This window comes from Lepisosteus oculatus, chromosome 12 (genome assembly GCF_040954835.1).
Source record: "Lepisosteus oculatus isolate fLepOcu1 chromosome 12, fLepOcu1.hap2, whole genome shotgun sequence".
NCBI classification, from domain to species: domain Eukaryota; kingdom Metazoa; phylum Chordata; class Actinopteri; order Semionotiformes; family Lepisosteidae; genus Lepisosteus; species Lepisosteus oculatus.
Genome location: NC_090707.1, coordinates 2,218,122 through 2,235,712, shown reverse-complemented (window position 1 = coordinate 2,235,712; position 17,591 = coordinate 2,218,122). Strand labels below are relative to the sequence as shown.

Genomic DNA, 17,591 nt, shown 5'->3' with positions numbered 1-17,591 from the left:
ACTGTAATTGTGAAGTTACACCTCTCTCATTGATTTATTTCATCAAAGGCAAATGAGTGTAGTCCATTTCACTGAGTCCATTAGAGAACATAAAATGTTTTCCAAAACCCAGTATTTTCCAAAAAAATGGGTAACTACTATATAACTATAATATAAAGTTAAATTGCATATAGAGGTACAACTATACATTTTGTATTATAATAATTTAATAGCAAATGTATAGTTGTCAAAATCAATATTGTTAAGGTAGATATTTTTTTTACATTTCCTTAAACCTTAAAGACAACATTTGGGGCTCACAGGATTTTAACCCAAATGCAGCTGTGTATTGTCAGACAAAATAAACAGAATAAGTCTACTGTAATTGACTGGAAGAATTCCACTGGGGATTCTGTTTCATAAACATATTTGCTTTTTGTGTGTTCTCAAGAAGATGCTACAATTTGTTAGAAAACAATAATAATCAGAGTTTAATCAAACTGTAGCCTTTCTGTTTAATTAAAAAATGTGGGTATCAAAATGAAAGTGTCTGTGTACTGTATAAGTTCAATGTGTAAATTCATAAATGCATTTTCAAAGTACAAAGCTTTTAAAATATGTGAATACCCATGGCATTAAATGTCTAAATGACATAGGTTTTAGTTTTTTGGTTATTTCATTGGTTTAATTATGTTTTCAAGATTAATTTAACATATTTATATTTGTATTTAAGATAAAAGATTAATGTTATTGCTGTTTTTAAAAATGTATCTTTAATAAATAAAATGAGCGGGTGTGAGACAGGAGTAAAATAATCTCTCACACGTCTACCAACCAACAAGACAGAAATAAATATCAGTCAAAACTAGTTTCATGTCAATACAGACAGAAATAAAATGGAAAAAGTATTTTAATTTTCAAGAATGAATGTCACATTTTTCTGTTTCTGTGAGAAAGATAACACTATTTAATTTTACATGTACTCAAAAATGAATAGACAAATATAAGGTTATAATGCTATTCTTACCAAAATAAGTGTATTCGTGTTGTATAGGTTATGTTTTTAGTTAGAATATTACAACAAGAATCTAGTTTTTTGGTAATAATGATTTAAAGGTATGAGTATATTTTGCAAAAGGAATGAGCTGCTTACCTTTGCAACAACAGAATTGGACAGGCTGGTTTATTAGACAAAAAGGATGAGAAACTCTTTTCTCATGATGGAGGTGGAGACGGAGGTGACGATTCATTCACAATATCTATCTCCTGATACATACAAATACTTCCACAGGAAACTGCTATGTTACAAAAAACAGATACTGTTAGTATACAAAAATATGGAGGGGGGAAATATCTATTATAGTCAAAAAAAGTTTTAATAAAGTTTTGTATGAATTGTGTATGAAGACAGACTCCAACAGTGTTGCGTTTTGTTTAATAAAATTATCTTTATCGTTGTAGTTGCTGCTGTTGTCTGTGTTTCATTAATCCTAGAACTGGTCATTTATTATCAATTTTATTTTAACAAACAACTTCCGGTAACCGTAGGCTACTGTGCAAACAAGTCAAGTGGTGAAAAAAAAAACCTTGAAAACCTAATTAGAAATGTTTTGATTTACTGTTTGTGCTAGTGAATGTCGTTCTGTTCGTTCTTTTTCTGCTACATTGTTGTTGGGTAGAAAAATCCCTCATGGGAAAATTTGTTCCGATCCCGAGGTAATATCTCGGATAAGCGCCCGATCTGAGGCAGCAGGTACTGTACCTGTAAGGTGCTGTGTGATTGCTCTAAGAGGAGGAAGCAACCATTGTACGATGAATCACTGACGTGCAACATTGTAATAAATGTAACTTATGATGCTACAGTGTTAAATTCTCATTTAAATTAAATTAACCTTAAAGTCTCACTACAGTATATGTTCCGTAGCGGCTGTAATCTAATTTCATGCACATATAGAATATTTGGTTAAGAGATGTCCAGTAGCATATGCTACATGAACAGCATCCGAACGGAACATGATCTAGACAAAAGAAAGTTACAAGCTTTATAATGTTCAGTACACATCGCCCTAACATCAAAACAGTTCAATTAAATTAATTGAATTAATGTAGTCTACTGTGATGTAGACGCAGCGCTGTTCTAGATCTGTAATCCCTGACACTTGTATAACTTTGTGAAAATGCTTTGTGAAAAGTACGATGACGTTATCGCGTTAAACTTGACTTTTGCTCCTTGCTGTCCTCATATCTTAGATTATTGAACAAATAGGCATCTCCAAGCCTGGGAAGACTCTGGAATACAAGACACCTGCTGGATAAGAACGACAGTAAATTACATATGCACGTTAAATTAAAATATTTGGTACTTACCAATAAGAGTAGAAGTTAGTAACGCATAAATATTTTTCTCCGAATTTCAATTCAGCGATGTGCCCCTTACACAACTCTCATTCAATACACCGGGTTTAACGGTAAATGCGAAGGTATACATGTTATGATGATACTTACTGCATCTTTAGAGGGTTTGTGGGAACTGATGGTCTTTTGTTAAATCTCAGGATTACCCTTACGATGATGGTCGCTGAAAACTAAATCTAAAAAAATATCTCTACACAATTTAGCCATTTCAGTAAGTAAAAAAAAAGTATAATAACAATTAGAATAATAATAACAAGAATAATAATATCAACAACATATAGTTACACTGTATAACTGAAGTTAAACATCGAATTGGTTCAGAAATATTGCCATTGAATGCCTCCCTAGGGATCCGGGCTCAGAATTGGTTAATAATCTGCAGCCTTTGGTAAATTGCTGAATTCCAGATGTTGAGCATCTTTGCTTTGCTCTGTGCTTACCAGTTCTCTCAAACCCGATTGGCTTTGAACAAAGGCATCAAATAGCCCTGCCCCTTGATTGATGATTTAATTACCCATACAGTAGATAACTGCATAAAGATAGAGGAGAAAATATATTATTTACATAACCAATCACGGCGTTTCAAAGGTGGAGCTTCCTTTCCTGTCTGTGTTGGTATACAGAGAATGGAAATAGCTTTACACACCGAATAAATAAGTGAAGAAAAAAATCAATGAAAATAACAACCACACCCCTTAAACTCAATAAACCGCATCCCTGGCACAAGAAAAGGGCCAAAACACACGCCGGTTTCTGTTTTTAGCAACCGTACAATAATAATAAAAACACTATAGCAAATAATTTTGTTCTTTTTCTAACCTGTTTTAACTTTACCATTAAACGATACTTTTCAGATTTAATACCTCGCCTCAGCTTGATTTGTCCCTAACAAAACTAGTTTTACTTTGTAAAGCAGCACTTTTACTTTTTCAGCACTTTTTAAAATGCTATTACCCCGTTGTTGTTTAAATATACAATATGTATTATATTTAATATATGCGCTATAACTCCGTTAATGGTGCAAGTTGTTGTAAAAACATTAATTTAGCAACAGTGGTAAAACTTGCAAAATCACAATTCTAAATAGACATATCCACCTTAACCGACTTTAACAACGAGGTAAAGCTTTCTAAATTTGCGCTAGTTATGCTGTTTTAATTCTCCAATATAAATGAATTAAGCCGGGCAGATAACGGAAAGGGAGTAAGTAAGAACACACAGGCATCTGCAGACAGCAGTTGAGCACAGACTGAACTTCGGATGCTCACTTGCAAGTAACAAGATATTTCGGCGTTCTGTTTGTTGATCCTAGGGTTTGTAAGGGTCAGCTAGTTGCTACAACATAATTTCCGTTAGATCCCTTTGTCGTGATGGTTGTGGAGGCTGGGGGCTGGATGGGGGTGTTTCAACTTTCTTCAAATATTATTCTTGCTTGACTTGCAAGGTAATCCGACTCAGCTCGTTTCTCCCAGATCATACCAAAAAAAAAAAAAACTTGATCACGTTTTCCAGAAGATGCTCACGTTTGGTTCTCCTCAATTATCCCTCCCCGTGAAGATAGGTGGCGTGTGTTTCAGGGTCTCTCCTCTGTATTACAGAAAAGAAAAAGAAAAAAATGTCATTAGAAGAGGCGTAACACGTCAGTCCGTCCCCAGGTTTGTTTCCTGGAGTGGCTGAAAGAGATCAGTCCTAACCTGCCCAGCAGGAATAACGGTCCTTCCTCCAACTCTTTCCAAGGCTTATAACTGTTTCGCAAGGATCTTCATTTCTCCAAATTACTATTTCTCCATTCTGTTTTCCCCCACCGAACTGTTTGAAAAGACACTCACGCAAATATATACCAGGTAGGTGTGATTTTTAATGCTCTTTTTCCCTAGATAAGGTAATAATTTTATAGAGCTAGTCTCGCATGGGTTTTGGTGGATTTTAGTTTTATACGAAGCTTTTTTTCCCCATTAAAGTTTGTCTACCTGTCTGTACAGGTAAAGAAGGTGTGTATTGCACAACGAAAGAAACTGCCTAATGATTGGGACTGCATTGCATACTTTCATATGTATATTATTTTTACGTTTGTGCTTATTTCATTCGTCATATTTGTCTATTTCTAACCAAAATCAGACTCCGACTTTCCTCATATCTACTTAAGTAACTTCTACAGATGGATTTGAACAACATGCATTGCTTTTTTTATTGTGATTTGCTTTCTGATTTTTTCCGTTTAAAATGCGTTTTCTATAAATGCAGATAGCACAGGTTAAACTAGACAAGTTTCATTTCAGTATCTTTCTGTCAAGATACCTGTTTAAATAACACGCCTATCAGGGCATGTGATAAATGTTTATGTATTCATTTAAATATATGAAAATACATACTTTTGTCATGTTCGACAAAATTCTACTTTATGAGATTTGGGATTTGGGTCATTTTTACTTAATATTTTCAGATTCCATTCTACTGTGTACCATTGAAGGGCATCCGATTTGTAAGTGTGTGTTTTGATGGGTCTTAGCGTTTATGTTTGTTTTTCCTGTCATGGTTCGTTTCTCGTTGTAAAACAACAATATCCAGCAAGTCCAGCCAATATTATGAGCATTGGAAATAACCAGCATTTAAAGAGCTTAACGTTTGCTAGTCGTTTTCTGTGTTCTTTTTGATTTGTCAATTTGCATGATACTGAATGAAAACTGGGAGGCTGGTAGCGGCATGTAGAAAGTTTTTTTCTTTTTGCTTGCTTCAAATGTAAGAATTGCCTGAGCTGTGAGAAGTTTTAGTGCATGTCACGGAATGTGTAAGGAAAATATATATGCATAAATTGATTTTTGAGAGCTACTTATCTCGTGAAATTAAACTCATTTTTAGTGCCTCATTCATCCACTAGCTTTCCGTCCTTCTTTCCTTAGTAACAGCATCGATGAAAGTATTGCATGCACGTATAAACTTATTTTTTATATGTGATTTGAAGTATGAGCGTCTGTATGAAATATCTTTCATACAGTTTGTTTTATTTCGTGCAGTGTGGTTTTGGGCTTGGAGGAAAAGGGGTTAAGTTTCGGTGTTTTAAACATCTTTTACTGCCATGTGTTTGTACTAATCCCCCAGCCACTCTTCTAAAGCTGCTGTTGCATCTCCTCTCAAACAACCTCTCATCATAAGCACAATTCCAAATTTTCCCTAAAAGCTATCAATTCTGGTTTATTTTACTTTTTTATTGACACATAACAATGGAATTTGTCACTCCTTACTTGAAACGAGGCCATGCTGAGTAGTCCTCAATACAATAACAGCAAAATATTTCCTAGAAGAGCTGTCGCCCCCAAAAGTGGGAAAGAAACGCCAGTTTCATCCTCAGGAAACCAAATAAAAGAAAACGGCGACAGTAACTGTGCCTACTTGAGTTCAGCTAGTTTTGATCATTCTGAGAAGCACGTAAAAAAAAAGTTACCTACGTGCACAGACGAAAAAAATACAGTTGTGTTTATCAAACTCAGATTAAAAGACCCAAAGACGCCTAGCATTTAAATTAAATAGTGTAAAACAGCATTCCCCCATAGGCAGTCATTGTGAATTATGAGTCATCTTGAAGGTGCAATACTCTCTCTCCTTCTGCCTCTCTCTCTTCTCTCGCGTCTGTGCTCTCTCTACTTAAATGTTCCATCTGATCAGTTTCAAGAAAGATCAAGTAAAGATAGTCAAATTTACATATATACCTTCCTGGATATAATATTCGGGCGTTACTGTCATTAATGATATTATTAATAATGATATTCTTCTGTTACATTTGGCGCCCTGTATTTAAATGGGATCTCCCAGTGCCCACATTGTTGCTGTGTGTTTGGTTGTCAGATATTGAGCCTGCGTGCTGCTGATTCAGGGAGTCGAGTCCATGCGAACTGCAGTCTGATCTACTCTTATCAATGAAGCAGCAGATCATGGCGGATGGCCCCAGGTGTAAGAGGCGAAAACAAGCCAACCCAAGAAGGAAAAACGGTAAGAAAAAAAAGAAGAAAAGAAACAAAACTCTATCTTTTGATCTGTGTTTGAAAAAAAAAAACTAAACCTTCACTGGCTTACAGGACGCTCGCAGTGGTTGAAGGGGGATCGCCTGTTGTATTTTCTTTACGTTTCAATGGGAGTTGAGGGCAATCACAGGGAAACTGTTAAAAGGGGTTCGTGTAGTGCAGCAACCCAGGACTGTTCTACTGTCATTATCCGTTTCTGTTCTGGTTTGGCGGATATCTATGCAGACAGTCTTCGGAACTGAAGTTTAAATAGCGGAGTTTTTTTTAAAGAGACTGACACGGTGTGGGGGAAAAGAGGAATGCTAGAAAGTTTGTGGGACTTGAAAGTATAACGGTCTGCTTGGCAGTCTATTCCCACTAGGTAGAAAACCGTTAGGTGACTTCTGCGTGTGTCACTGAAACTTGTCTGCGAAGTTGAAGTACCTGTGGAGTCGCCTGGTCCACAGGTCAGGTTCTGTCGGTAGCCTGCGGTCCGCCTCATTCGGACCGGACTGCGGTCGCTGGTTCAGTAGGACTACCTACGGGTCATTGTTTCTCACACACCACCCCTGGGTTCGGGCTAGCGATCCAGATAGGATCGCTACCATTCATTTTTTTTTAAGGCAACTACTTTTCTTTTCGTTCGCTTTCTCTCCTCTTTTAACATTCTAGCATTTTTTTTTTGGTCTGAAGCTTTGCGATAAAGTTCCTCCTCAACTCGGAAATAGCCTGTATTCTGATGGTCGACACGACAAGCACTTTATCTGATCGTGCAGAAAAAAAAACGAAATGTCCGTTGACTGAAGTTTACATGTATAGGCCTATGTTTGTATAAATATATAATACAGATATATACAGAGTAACCGCTAAATGTGATAACTAGTCAGCCACGACATGCAGCTTTGCACGCTGTACACGAAGGTGTAGTGATGTTTCTCTGCTTATTTCTTTATATTGAGCATTTTGCCAAAACGCATTTTGTGTAAAAATGAAGGGAGACTTCCTATCATTTAATCTCCCTGTTTGTTGCCGTTTTGGGGAGCGGTGTTATGTACTGGAGTTTTTGATCCATATGGGGGAGTGACTGAGGAATTTTAGAAAGGCAGTTCGCTCGTCCCCAGCTCTGCTTTTGTGTGTCTTTGCCTGTGCCGAGCATTTTTAGCAAAACACTGTAAACTGCGTCCGACAAAACGTTGCGATTGTGTAGGCTGAACTGATACCAGGATTTAAAAAAAAAATATTTTCGTTGTTTTGTCCTCTTGAGATGACACTAGTCAGGGGGATCGCATTGATCAGAATTTTTTTGTCTTGTTTTTGTGATTTTTTTTTTACGCTGGGAAATTAAATGTCATATTTCCATTCGCCTCTTAAGCTTAGCTTCTTTTCTTTATTAAATGGTGGGTATCGATTTTCTAAAATCAATGTCAGTAGTTGAGGGTCTTTTCTGCTTACAAGTAGCTGGAAGCACGTTGCTGATCTACTGAGTAACAAAAGCTTGAGTGGACCAGCTCCCTTTCCACAGTACAGAGCACCTCTTAGAGAAAAAAAGCTCAGATTCAGATTGAATAAACGAATCGCGGCTGTTTTACGGTGCTTTATTAATAATCATTAGTAAGGATGTTCATAGCGTTTTTAAACCTAAACGTTGTGTGGATTTTCTGGTTAGGACGCATCGTTTCACACTAACCATATATATTTCCCTAACTCATCTGAGCTAAATGATATTAAAATACCATTTGTTGTGTAGATATACCATTTATACTGGAAGTAAAAGGCTATCCACCTTGCAACAATTAAAGTCCAGAAAACAAGGTGTAAATCAGAAAAGCTTTAAGGTTAAATCGGAATATCTCGTATATCCTGTATACTTTCTACTTTTATTCACTTTAATGTTTTAAATACAATTAACGGATAAAATAACTGTAGTTAATAATTCTACTGTGGTTAGTAAACAATGTGTTTCTTTTTAAATTTTCTCTCTTGTCATGCGATGCGTCCAATAGCTTCTCCTTTGGGAATGGCTTGGATTTATCTGAGCTGAGTGGATTTTTCTTCTCCTCTGGATTCATGGAAAACATGTCAGAGCTGAGCTTGTGTCTACGCTGATAACACTAAATATGATGATGCTTATCAGAGGGATACAGAAATTCCTTGAATTGAAAAAAAAATAAAAAATCACACTACACAGAAAAAGGTAAAGAGCAAAAAGCTGGATACCATGCGTGAAACAAAAAAAGTGGGTGAACCTTTTGATTAACAGAATAAACATTTGTTTTCTTTTGGAACTTTGTTAAAAAACACAATATGGAGTCTTGAAGTCGAAGTACTTCAGGGCTGTGTAATAAAAATTGCCAAAAATATACTCAATCAAGAGGGTAGAATAAAACAGTTTTTTTTCTGACTGTATTAAGAAGCGATCCGAGAATCTGGATTAAATAAAATGAGTTGTGAAATAGGAATATTTCAGGGGAGTATCGCATATGAACAGTGATAAACATCATTGCTGAAATAATCGGGATTGTGTTGTGCCTGTCAATTTCAAAGGGTTAAGTCAGATGATCTGGAGTCGCCTGACTCACTTTGTAACTTTGTAACACTTTCACTAAAAAAACTCCCCGTTATTTTATCAAAGGGTTCCTGAGTGCATGGTCTTTTCTGTAAAATAAATAGAGAAATAAACAAATACTGTTTCTGTCCGCGTCTTTTGAAAGTATGCCTTAAATTTAATAACCCGAACACAAATAAATCACAATAACGAGTAGCGTGGCGTCATATTTAAACGGCAACTCTCGCTTACATCTGGTATCAGAAATAAAAGAGTGTTTATTTCATGACATCAATTTTTTGTGCGTTTGTTTGAAGAAGCAGTACGGTCTTCAACAAGTTTGGTTTAAGAAAGTAACAGTTTGTTGATCAATCTGTGGAAGTGGTGTATATCCCTTCTTGGAATTTAACCCTTTCGAACCTGAACAACTCTAATTGATAACTTTTAAATAGTTTATGCCCCTGTAACGCAAACACCGGATTTATTTTTTCTCCTCCGAAGTGCACGCCAGTTAAATCCTACTTCTCATTTTACTACTGTTTTGCTCTTTTTAAAAAAAAAAGACAAATGCACCCACCATCTTCTAAAAAACAAAACCCGAAATGAAAGGTCACTGGCAGTTCCAGGGAACATGATATTAGCTGCTCTGCAATTCTGTTGCAGTTTTCCACCCCTCCAGGTGTTGCAAAGTCACATCCAGCTGTGAGGGTTTGCTTGGCTATTTGTAAGTACAGCTGTTAAAGTGCTCTCCGAACCCAGAGCCTTCAAGACACTCAGCACAATTGAAAATAATTCATTTGCGGGGCAGAATAGTTTTTGTTTTTACGAAAAGTCCCTACTGTAAATTTACTACCAAATGCTTTCGTCTCGGTGGAGACAAATAGGTTTAATAATTGACTCTTTTCATCTATGTGACATGTATGTGCATGTAATATATATATATAAACTAGCTTATTACTTATCTAGAAGGGTGCAATGTTGCATGCTGTATCACGATTTCTTGAGTGTATCATGTGAACGTGTGGAGGACCATTTCCATTATTTAATTGATTTGGTTTTCTGTGTCAAAAACCCATGGTCTGTACACAATACACAGATACCGTATTTCAGTTTGCAGCCTGTCCTCAGAATGTATATGCTGTAATCTTGTTTGTTAAGTTTCTGTAAAGTTCCCGGTACAATACACGTTTTTTGAGATTTCCTGTTACACAAAGAGCTATTCATTTTCAATCAACAGAAAGCCATTCAATAATAGATGTTCCCACTAGAATATATTGATTACATAATTTAAGGTAAAAACCAGCTTCTTTCTGGCTCCAAGAGTTTAATACAATACTGTGAGCGTGATTATAAAAGCCTTGAGCATTCATGCTAAAGGTATAAAGGGGGCCTACTAATTCTTTTGCTGCAGCCCTGCTTTCAACCCAAACAATGGCAGATTCCTTCCAGTCTAAACATTTTGTCCATCTCTATTATTCATTTGCTTTTAAGGTGCATTTGCTCCCTAGTTAAAAAAGGCTCCCCTCTCACCCTTTTTTCATGAAATTCTCTTCCCAAGGTAGGCAGTATTTTGCTGCTGTCACAGGAAAAAGGAGAGCAAGTTTGCAGGGCTCGCAGACAATTGATTGTCAGTCCTAATGTGTTTCATTTACATGTTTATAACGTCAATAGTGCTGGGGTGTCCACTGTACCATTCACTGCACCATTCCCACAAGGGTGCAATTGTCTGGGCGGCCAAAGCAGTTACCTTTTTTTGGCTTGAAAAAATGGGTAGGGAGGTTTGCTGTGCATTACTGTTTAGAAAAGGATTATTTTGTTTAAGCAAGTGAAATAATTACTGCAGATCTTATGAGCCAGCAAGAAATAATCTCTGTCAAACAGGATGCCACAGTATTTGGAATGGCAGTTTGGTGGAGGTGGTCAGATGCCTCAGTGCAAACTAGATTTTATTAATCCACTGCTTAGAAGCAAATGCATAATTCTGAGTGTTTTTATTAGACTCGTGATGGCATTTGGTGACTTTGACAACATGTCACTATTTTGTGATTTTAAAGATATACAAATTATATGTTGCATTTATTTCTGGTTGTCAAAAGGAAAGCTTAGCTCCTGCGTAATTTTGTACACACTTTGTACATACTTTGTAGTGTTTTTTTTTAGTTTCATAAAACACAATATGTTCATCATGGAGAGTCATGTTTCCCTGTGATGCTCATTTTGTTTCTGTATCGTTCTGACCAGTAAATATGGAGTCATATTGTGTTCTGCTGAGAGTTCTTTTTCAGAATAATACATATGAACATAAGCCTTCAACTAATCACTCCTGTTTATACAGTTAAACCTCTAGAAGCTATACACAGCAATTATTGCCTTAAATGTTACAGCATAATGAATTTTTCTTGTGTACGTTAAAGTACTCATCAGGATTATACATATTTCATACCTCAGAGAGGTATTTTGTATGATTTGTATTGCAGCGAGGGATTTTTAACTCATTACTTCCCAGATTTGTCACTTGGCCAGTGAGCAGAAACTTGAGGATCAGTTTTAGGATCTATGGTTGTAGGTGCAAATGTGTTGAAAAGCTTGATTTTACTTTTAGAATGGCTGTTCATCTAATATGTAAATTCTAGGTTTCTAGTTAGATGCTGTTAAATACTTTGATTACAATTGAATTAGTTTTTTCTGGAACTTCAAAATAAAACCTATCCCCAATGTTTTCATATTTCTGTAATCTAATATTGGCAGGGATGGCTAGTATGCATTTAATAAGACTTATTTAAGAAATGTGCCAAGATTTTTTATGTATAATTAGAAGTTCAGTGTCACAGTGATAAGAGTTAGAGTGTATGCCTTAAAAGCTGAGAAAGTAAGAGTCTTGCAAAATGACACACTCCTAAATTAATGGTAAAATGAGGGAATTGTTCGCTGTAGATATGCTAAAAACTTACATAAAAAAGACTTGGTGAGCTCAAGCTTTTGAGAGGAAAACTGAGACAAATAATACAATAAAGCATACTAGACAGCTCATTTTTTTAAAAGTCCATTGATTAAACAAGCCGAAATTAAACCGCGGTGTGCTACCTGTTATGTACCATATGAGACAGAGCATCATGCGTCTGTTCTTGTGGAGCTGTAATTAGACAAAGATCCTCACACCGCAACAACCCGATCAGGCAAGCCATGTAGGATAGCAGACAGAAAAAAAGATATTATTCCTTCTACAGTTGGAAGCAAATAGAAAACTTTTTTAAAAAATTTGTTGTGAGGTTTTTTTTTTGTTGCCTTGCCTGTGAAGATATTTTCGCCTAACGGGGAGAACACACACAGCAGAGGCACCGTTAGCTGAACCCCTGACACCATGGTCTTTGGAATGCCTTAGGTATGATTTCACTTTCGCTCACATCAATGCTGACCTGAATGCCTTTCATATCTGATCCGCCGTGTCTCTCCCAGTAAACATCCCCCGAGGGGAGAACAAAGAAAGGAGCTCTTCTTCTTCTTAATCACAATTCAGCCCTTTCACCGCCAGCAGGCTACATTTGCATTCAGCATCAGAAAGCCGAGATGAAAAGAAAAAAAAGGAGAGCGAGAGGAGCAAAAAAAAAAAGCAGAAGGGTGGGTGGTGAGCAAAATAACTTAGGTGTTTGTGGCTGTTTGTTGGGCCTCCCCTGGTTACAAGCCTTATATAGTTTATACCCTACCCGGGCTTGGCTCTCCTGACAGGCAGATAGTGTTACAAGATGGCATGCCTGTACTATTCATGGCCACTCACTCTAACACTTGAGAAAAAAAGTGTCTGAGAGGGATCAGATTCTACTTTGAAAAGTCCATAATAGTTAGGAGCAGGTGTATGTGTCTGCGATTGTGTTTGTAATTTTGAGAAATAATGGGGAGCCAACTTTAATGTGTCCGTTCCTAGGGTAGAATTTGATCAGGCTGTATTATTTCTTTCTGTAAATTTTTTTGTTCCTTCTTGAAATTGCGTTGCATTTCAGCCTGGCATGTTGTTTGCAGTCAGGGATTAGAAGGTGCTAGTCCACAATCTTTCAGGTAATATAAATTATTATTACCTGATACTTGATATATTAAAGACCATTTGGCTGATACATCCATTACATTTGCAAACAAATATTTGCAGATTTCAGTGCTTTTTGCTGTCATACAATTATTTTTGTTTTTTTCCATGTTATTCGTTGAATGTTACAACTAATAATTATCTTTCTGAGTTATCAATAAAATATATTGTTTTACTACATAATGATAAGCATATATAATGGCTTTTAATATCTTTTGAAATTTTAACTTAAAGGTACTGCTCTGTGTTTATTGAAGTCTCAGATCCTTAGATCAGTTCTCTCAGTTTATTACAAATGTAATATAATCTTTACTATCAGGATTTCTTCACTAAATCCATTTTTACATTTTGTAACAACAAACAAACACTTGTTCTTTCAAGTTGATTTGTCAGATATCTTCATTGTGTCCAATTTCTTTCTCCTCTTTTTTTAAATCAGTCAGAATCATTTATGCAAATCCTTAAAAAGCCCAGAAAGGGGATGCTACAACTTTAAATGAATCATGTGATATGAATTCCAGATTTTTTTCCCAGAACTTTTTGTAAGAAAGGGGATTATCTGTACACCTTCCCCCCCCCTCCCCAAGCTGTGGAGGGATTTAGGCAGATTTACTTCAGCAAACACCTTTGGACACTGGGGAAAGTAGGAGTCTGTTTGCAAAAGGAGCCTTTTGTTCAGTGAGGTGCAGGGATAATGCTTTACCAGGCAGGCGTGATATTAACCCATGCACTAATGCCAGTGAAACTGGTTAACTCTTTGTGCACACACTTTCACTAGGAGAGGTGGTGCTGCATGCCACAAGAGCTCTCTGCTCCGGCAGTTTGAACCCTGCATGTGGGAGAGCGGCTCTCTACAGAGTAAGTCAAACACGTGCTGTGTACAGTCCAAGGAAGTTCAGCCCCCCCCCCCCCCGAAACTGTCAGCATTGTAATTAGTATTCAAATTCAATGTCTCCTAATTTATTTGGTTGACGTTTTTTTTTTTTTCCGAAGCATCTTCTATTTGCACCCAGAGCCATTCAGGCGAATTTCCGTTTTCAAGGGTACAACAGCACCGTCTCACCTGGGACTTTCTAGTTCCTTGACCTTCTAGTTCCAAGCCCAGGACCCTATACACTCCCCTTATATACTTTAGACAGTCATGGATACGTACTTGGTGCTTGCTTTCAAAGCTGAAGATCTGAAATATTGGGGCATCCATTGCTTCTCAGTATACTCTGCTCTTAGCTGAGGCAGTGATGCCGTCTCAGATTCAAGCCGGCATTATTTTTAACCAGCAGACAGCGACAAGCACTGTAGATGCTGCCATATTTTGTCTCTCCGTGTCCTCCACACTCATGACACCTGTCAGTACGGTTGACCGTGGAGAGCCACTAGGGGTGGTGATTTTTGAGAGTCATCAGCGGCTAACAGGAATGTAGCATTAATTATTACACTGGGATAGATCTGCAAATCAGCATCACTGGTTTGCACGCTTACTCAATTGGTCAGAAACAGGAAATTAAAAATATATCTCAGAAAACACCTTTTTCACTTGAAATCCCTCACAACAAGAATACTGAGTATAAGCTAAACCACGGATATCTTTTTTTTTTTAAAAATCAGGTTAAGAAGATTTTTTTACACACCTACATCGTAATTTGCCAAAAGCTTTGAGTACAGCTTTAGAGAGAACGGCAGTGTTTTGGAGATAACGCTTTCAGCGACGTATGGAAGTGATTTAAAAAATATTTTTTTATAATTAATAGGCCAATTATAGTGAAAAGATTCTTCTTTTTGTAGGTCCCTAGTAAAATATATGGCTGATTAGGAAAAAGAAGGATTAATTTATTTACTTAAGTTCCTTGTGTGTTGTTGAAAGTGCAGGTTGTCAGAATTCCAGCAGCTAGAGTGGTGTGAAATAGTAAGAGATACAAGGAAAGTGACAGAATTAAAGGTGTTGGCTGTGTTGTTTCAGGCTGTAAACTCCTCTGTCTCAGAATTCTTGTGATTTGACAGTTCATATCTACTTTGCTTTAAGGTGGCGTCTGTTGTTCTGTGCCATCTCTCTTTAACTTAAATCACAGAGACTCACTGTACTCTCCTCTTCCTGTTCTCTCCTCTCTCTCTGGGCACCATCCAACATCTCGAATTTCACTTTAGGTTAAGAGCTACCTGCTTATATTCGGTATTAAAATGTATATCCTCTACAGCCAGAGGAAGCCATATCTTTGTTTATGACACTTACTTGTAATTTAATAATTGCTTAAAATGTACAAGTTTTAAGGATTAAAGAAAGTAGTGATGATCTCAGGGTCTGAAACAATTGAAAGCTAAAAACCTTATCTTTCAATGCTTGTTTTCTATAAATTGTTTCCTTTTGAAAGTCATACAGTAATCCTGCATCTGTTGTGTTAACAGTTCCCTCCTGAATTGGAAAGTGTGTGCTTTGAAGCTGAAGTTTGAACTGAGTTGATACCAAGTGTATGAAAGATTAGAGCATCATTTCAGTGTTTAAGAGAAAACCGTCTCTTGATAAACACAAGGAAAAAATGTTCTGTGCCCATTGCCTTTTTCTGACTTTGTTTTTGTTTGTTATACAAATCTTAACTGTTTACAATAGCTTGCCTGTAATCTTTAAAACCTCAAGTGTCAACTTTCTTGTTTGCAAGATAGAATAGGTGAGATTTACAGCAGTTATCCAAGCAGGTGTGAACTAACATTTTGATTCATAATTTTACATATATGAAAGTTTGCAAGTGTATGCTGTATAAATTTGCATTTCTTGAAGTATATTTTTTCTGCTTTTGTATATTGGGGATGTCTGCGATATCCCAGTGTGCATGTGTACGAGCTTGTCTTTCAACAAAAGATTCTAGAAATCCTAATCCTATATCCTTCAAGGTAATTTCAATATGTGTTATTTGTAACTGTGTCTATTTTCCTCATGAGTGAGTAGAATACACTTGCACAACATTTGCAGCATCACATCCCCCATAGCCTAAACAAGCCTTTTGCAAGGTCAGGAATAAGACGCGGTAAAGGAAATGAACACTCCTAATAGCAAAGATGATAATGATGAGTTGTGAATTACCTGAATATCTCATTTCAAATGGAAATGTGACTCAGATTTGTATACAGTATAAATTATATAAATACAGTTTTTATTCTGTTTAGCCTTCTCAATAGTTGTGGGTTTGGTCTTCCTCCTAAGACTCCATTTAAATCCAATTTTGCTAAACCCCTACCTGTGAAATTGATCTGATATGTTTTAAAAGAGTGCCTGAAATGCACTGAGCTTGTATTTAGGAAGGTGGGTAAGCTCAAACCTTTTTTTATGTCTGCTGAAGTCACTTAATACATTTCACCAAGTCCAGAACACACACATACATACACTTTGATGTATGTTTGATTGTCGGGTGGAAGAGCACTTCTGGCAAGGTCATGGACACATGGAACAATCAATAGCAGATCAGCAGATTAAGGTATCATGACATCTGGAATCACATATGGGTGAATACCTTCTACAGTAGGGGCTTTTGACAAGCAAGCTTTCCGTTATTGGAACCTGTTTCATCAGCTCTGTGCTATTAATGGCATGGACTGGAGATTTTTTAATGCGAAACAACTGGTGTTGTCTTATGTAAAGTAACTTCCAGCTGAGGAAGCAGTTAATTAATGTCTGAATTCTTTCTTTTTGTCTATACATATAATTTCATCATATGATTGTGTTGCTGGAAATTTGACTGCATCTCCATTGTTTGTTATCAGTTAAATGCTCATAGAAGTTAATGATATTTCTTTCAACCTTTTTAGTCACCTTAATACTTTTAATGAATGAGTTTTTAAAGTGTCTTGGAATGGATTTTAAATGCTAGTAAGTGTGTAAATTGGTTTAATCATTTACTTAACTTATATTATCTAAATTTGAATTCTATTTATAATGCACAGATTTCAGGACTCAGCGCGACTGCAACAAAACTGGAAAAAAAATCTTGTTTTTTAAATGTCAGCTATAGAGTAGTACATCTGTAAAGACAGTGTGTGAAACAGTCTTGCCTTATAAAAACTCAGACATAAACTCACGTGCTAATAGGTTCTGACTTGAGGTAGAGCTTTGCTGAACGCCCAGTATTCCAAGGCTGTCAAACAGAAATGTCAAACAAACACCTACTCCGGTACAGGGTGATAATCACAGAGACAGGCTGTCTTCAGCCTTTCCAAGACACCCCGTCTACCCTCACACACTGAACACTGATTTCTGTACCTGGGAGTACTGTTTACTACATATTAATACTTACTAGCGCTAAGACATCTGACTATATGCTGGTACTCCCAGTTTTTACTAAGAAAAAAATATGTCCTTATCAGTAATGTGTCTTGTTCCAGCATTCCAAAGATTAATTCTGTATCTCTTTGTTTTGCTTAGTTCTTCAGAAATGAAAATAAGTTAGGTCATCAAAACAGCTTTTAAACTTTAAGAAGTAAATTTTAGCAGCACTGCACTGTAATGTTTTATTGCTTACATAGTGAATAGCATATGTCTTATCTAAACAAGACAGTCAGAGGGGTAAGTAAGTTCAAAGAACTTGAATGA

General features: G+C 36.6%; 1 protein-coding gene across 5 annotated transcripts in view; it reads left to right on the top strand.

Annotated features, from left to right (window-relative positions):
• The first annotated feature begins 3,969 nt into the window (after positions 1 to 3,969).
• zeb2a (zinc finger E-box binding homeobox 2a) overlaps positions 3,970 to 17,591 on the top strand; it is an 80,221-nt gene continuing 66,599 nt past the window's right edge. For 3 of the 5 annotated variants that reach the window (XM_015358389.2, XM_069197213.1, XM_069197210.1), the window contains exons 1-3: positions 3,970 to 4,238; positions 4,838 to 4,876; positions 6,238 to 6,381. In XM_015358389.2, the coding sequence (XP_015213875.1) occupies positions 6,309 to 6,381 (73 nt within the window). In that variant the 5' untranslated portion in view covers positions 3,970 to 4,238; positions 4,838 to 4,876; positions 6,238 to 6,308. The remainder of the gene's footprint in view (positions 4,239 to 4,837; positions 4,877 to 6,237; positions 6,382 to 17,591) is intronic. The other 2 variants (XM_015358390.2, XM_006636227.3) reach the window with 1 other exon arrangement.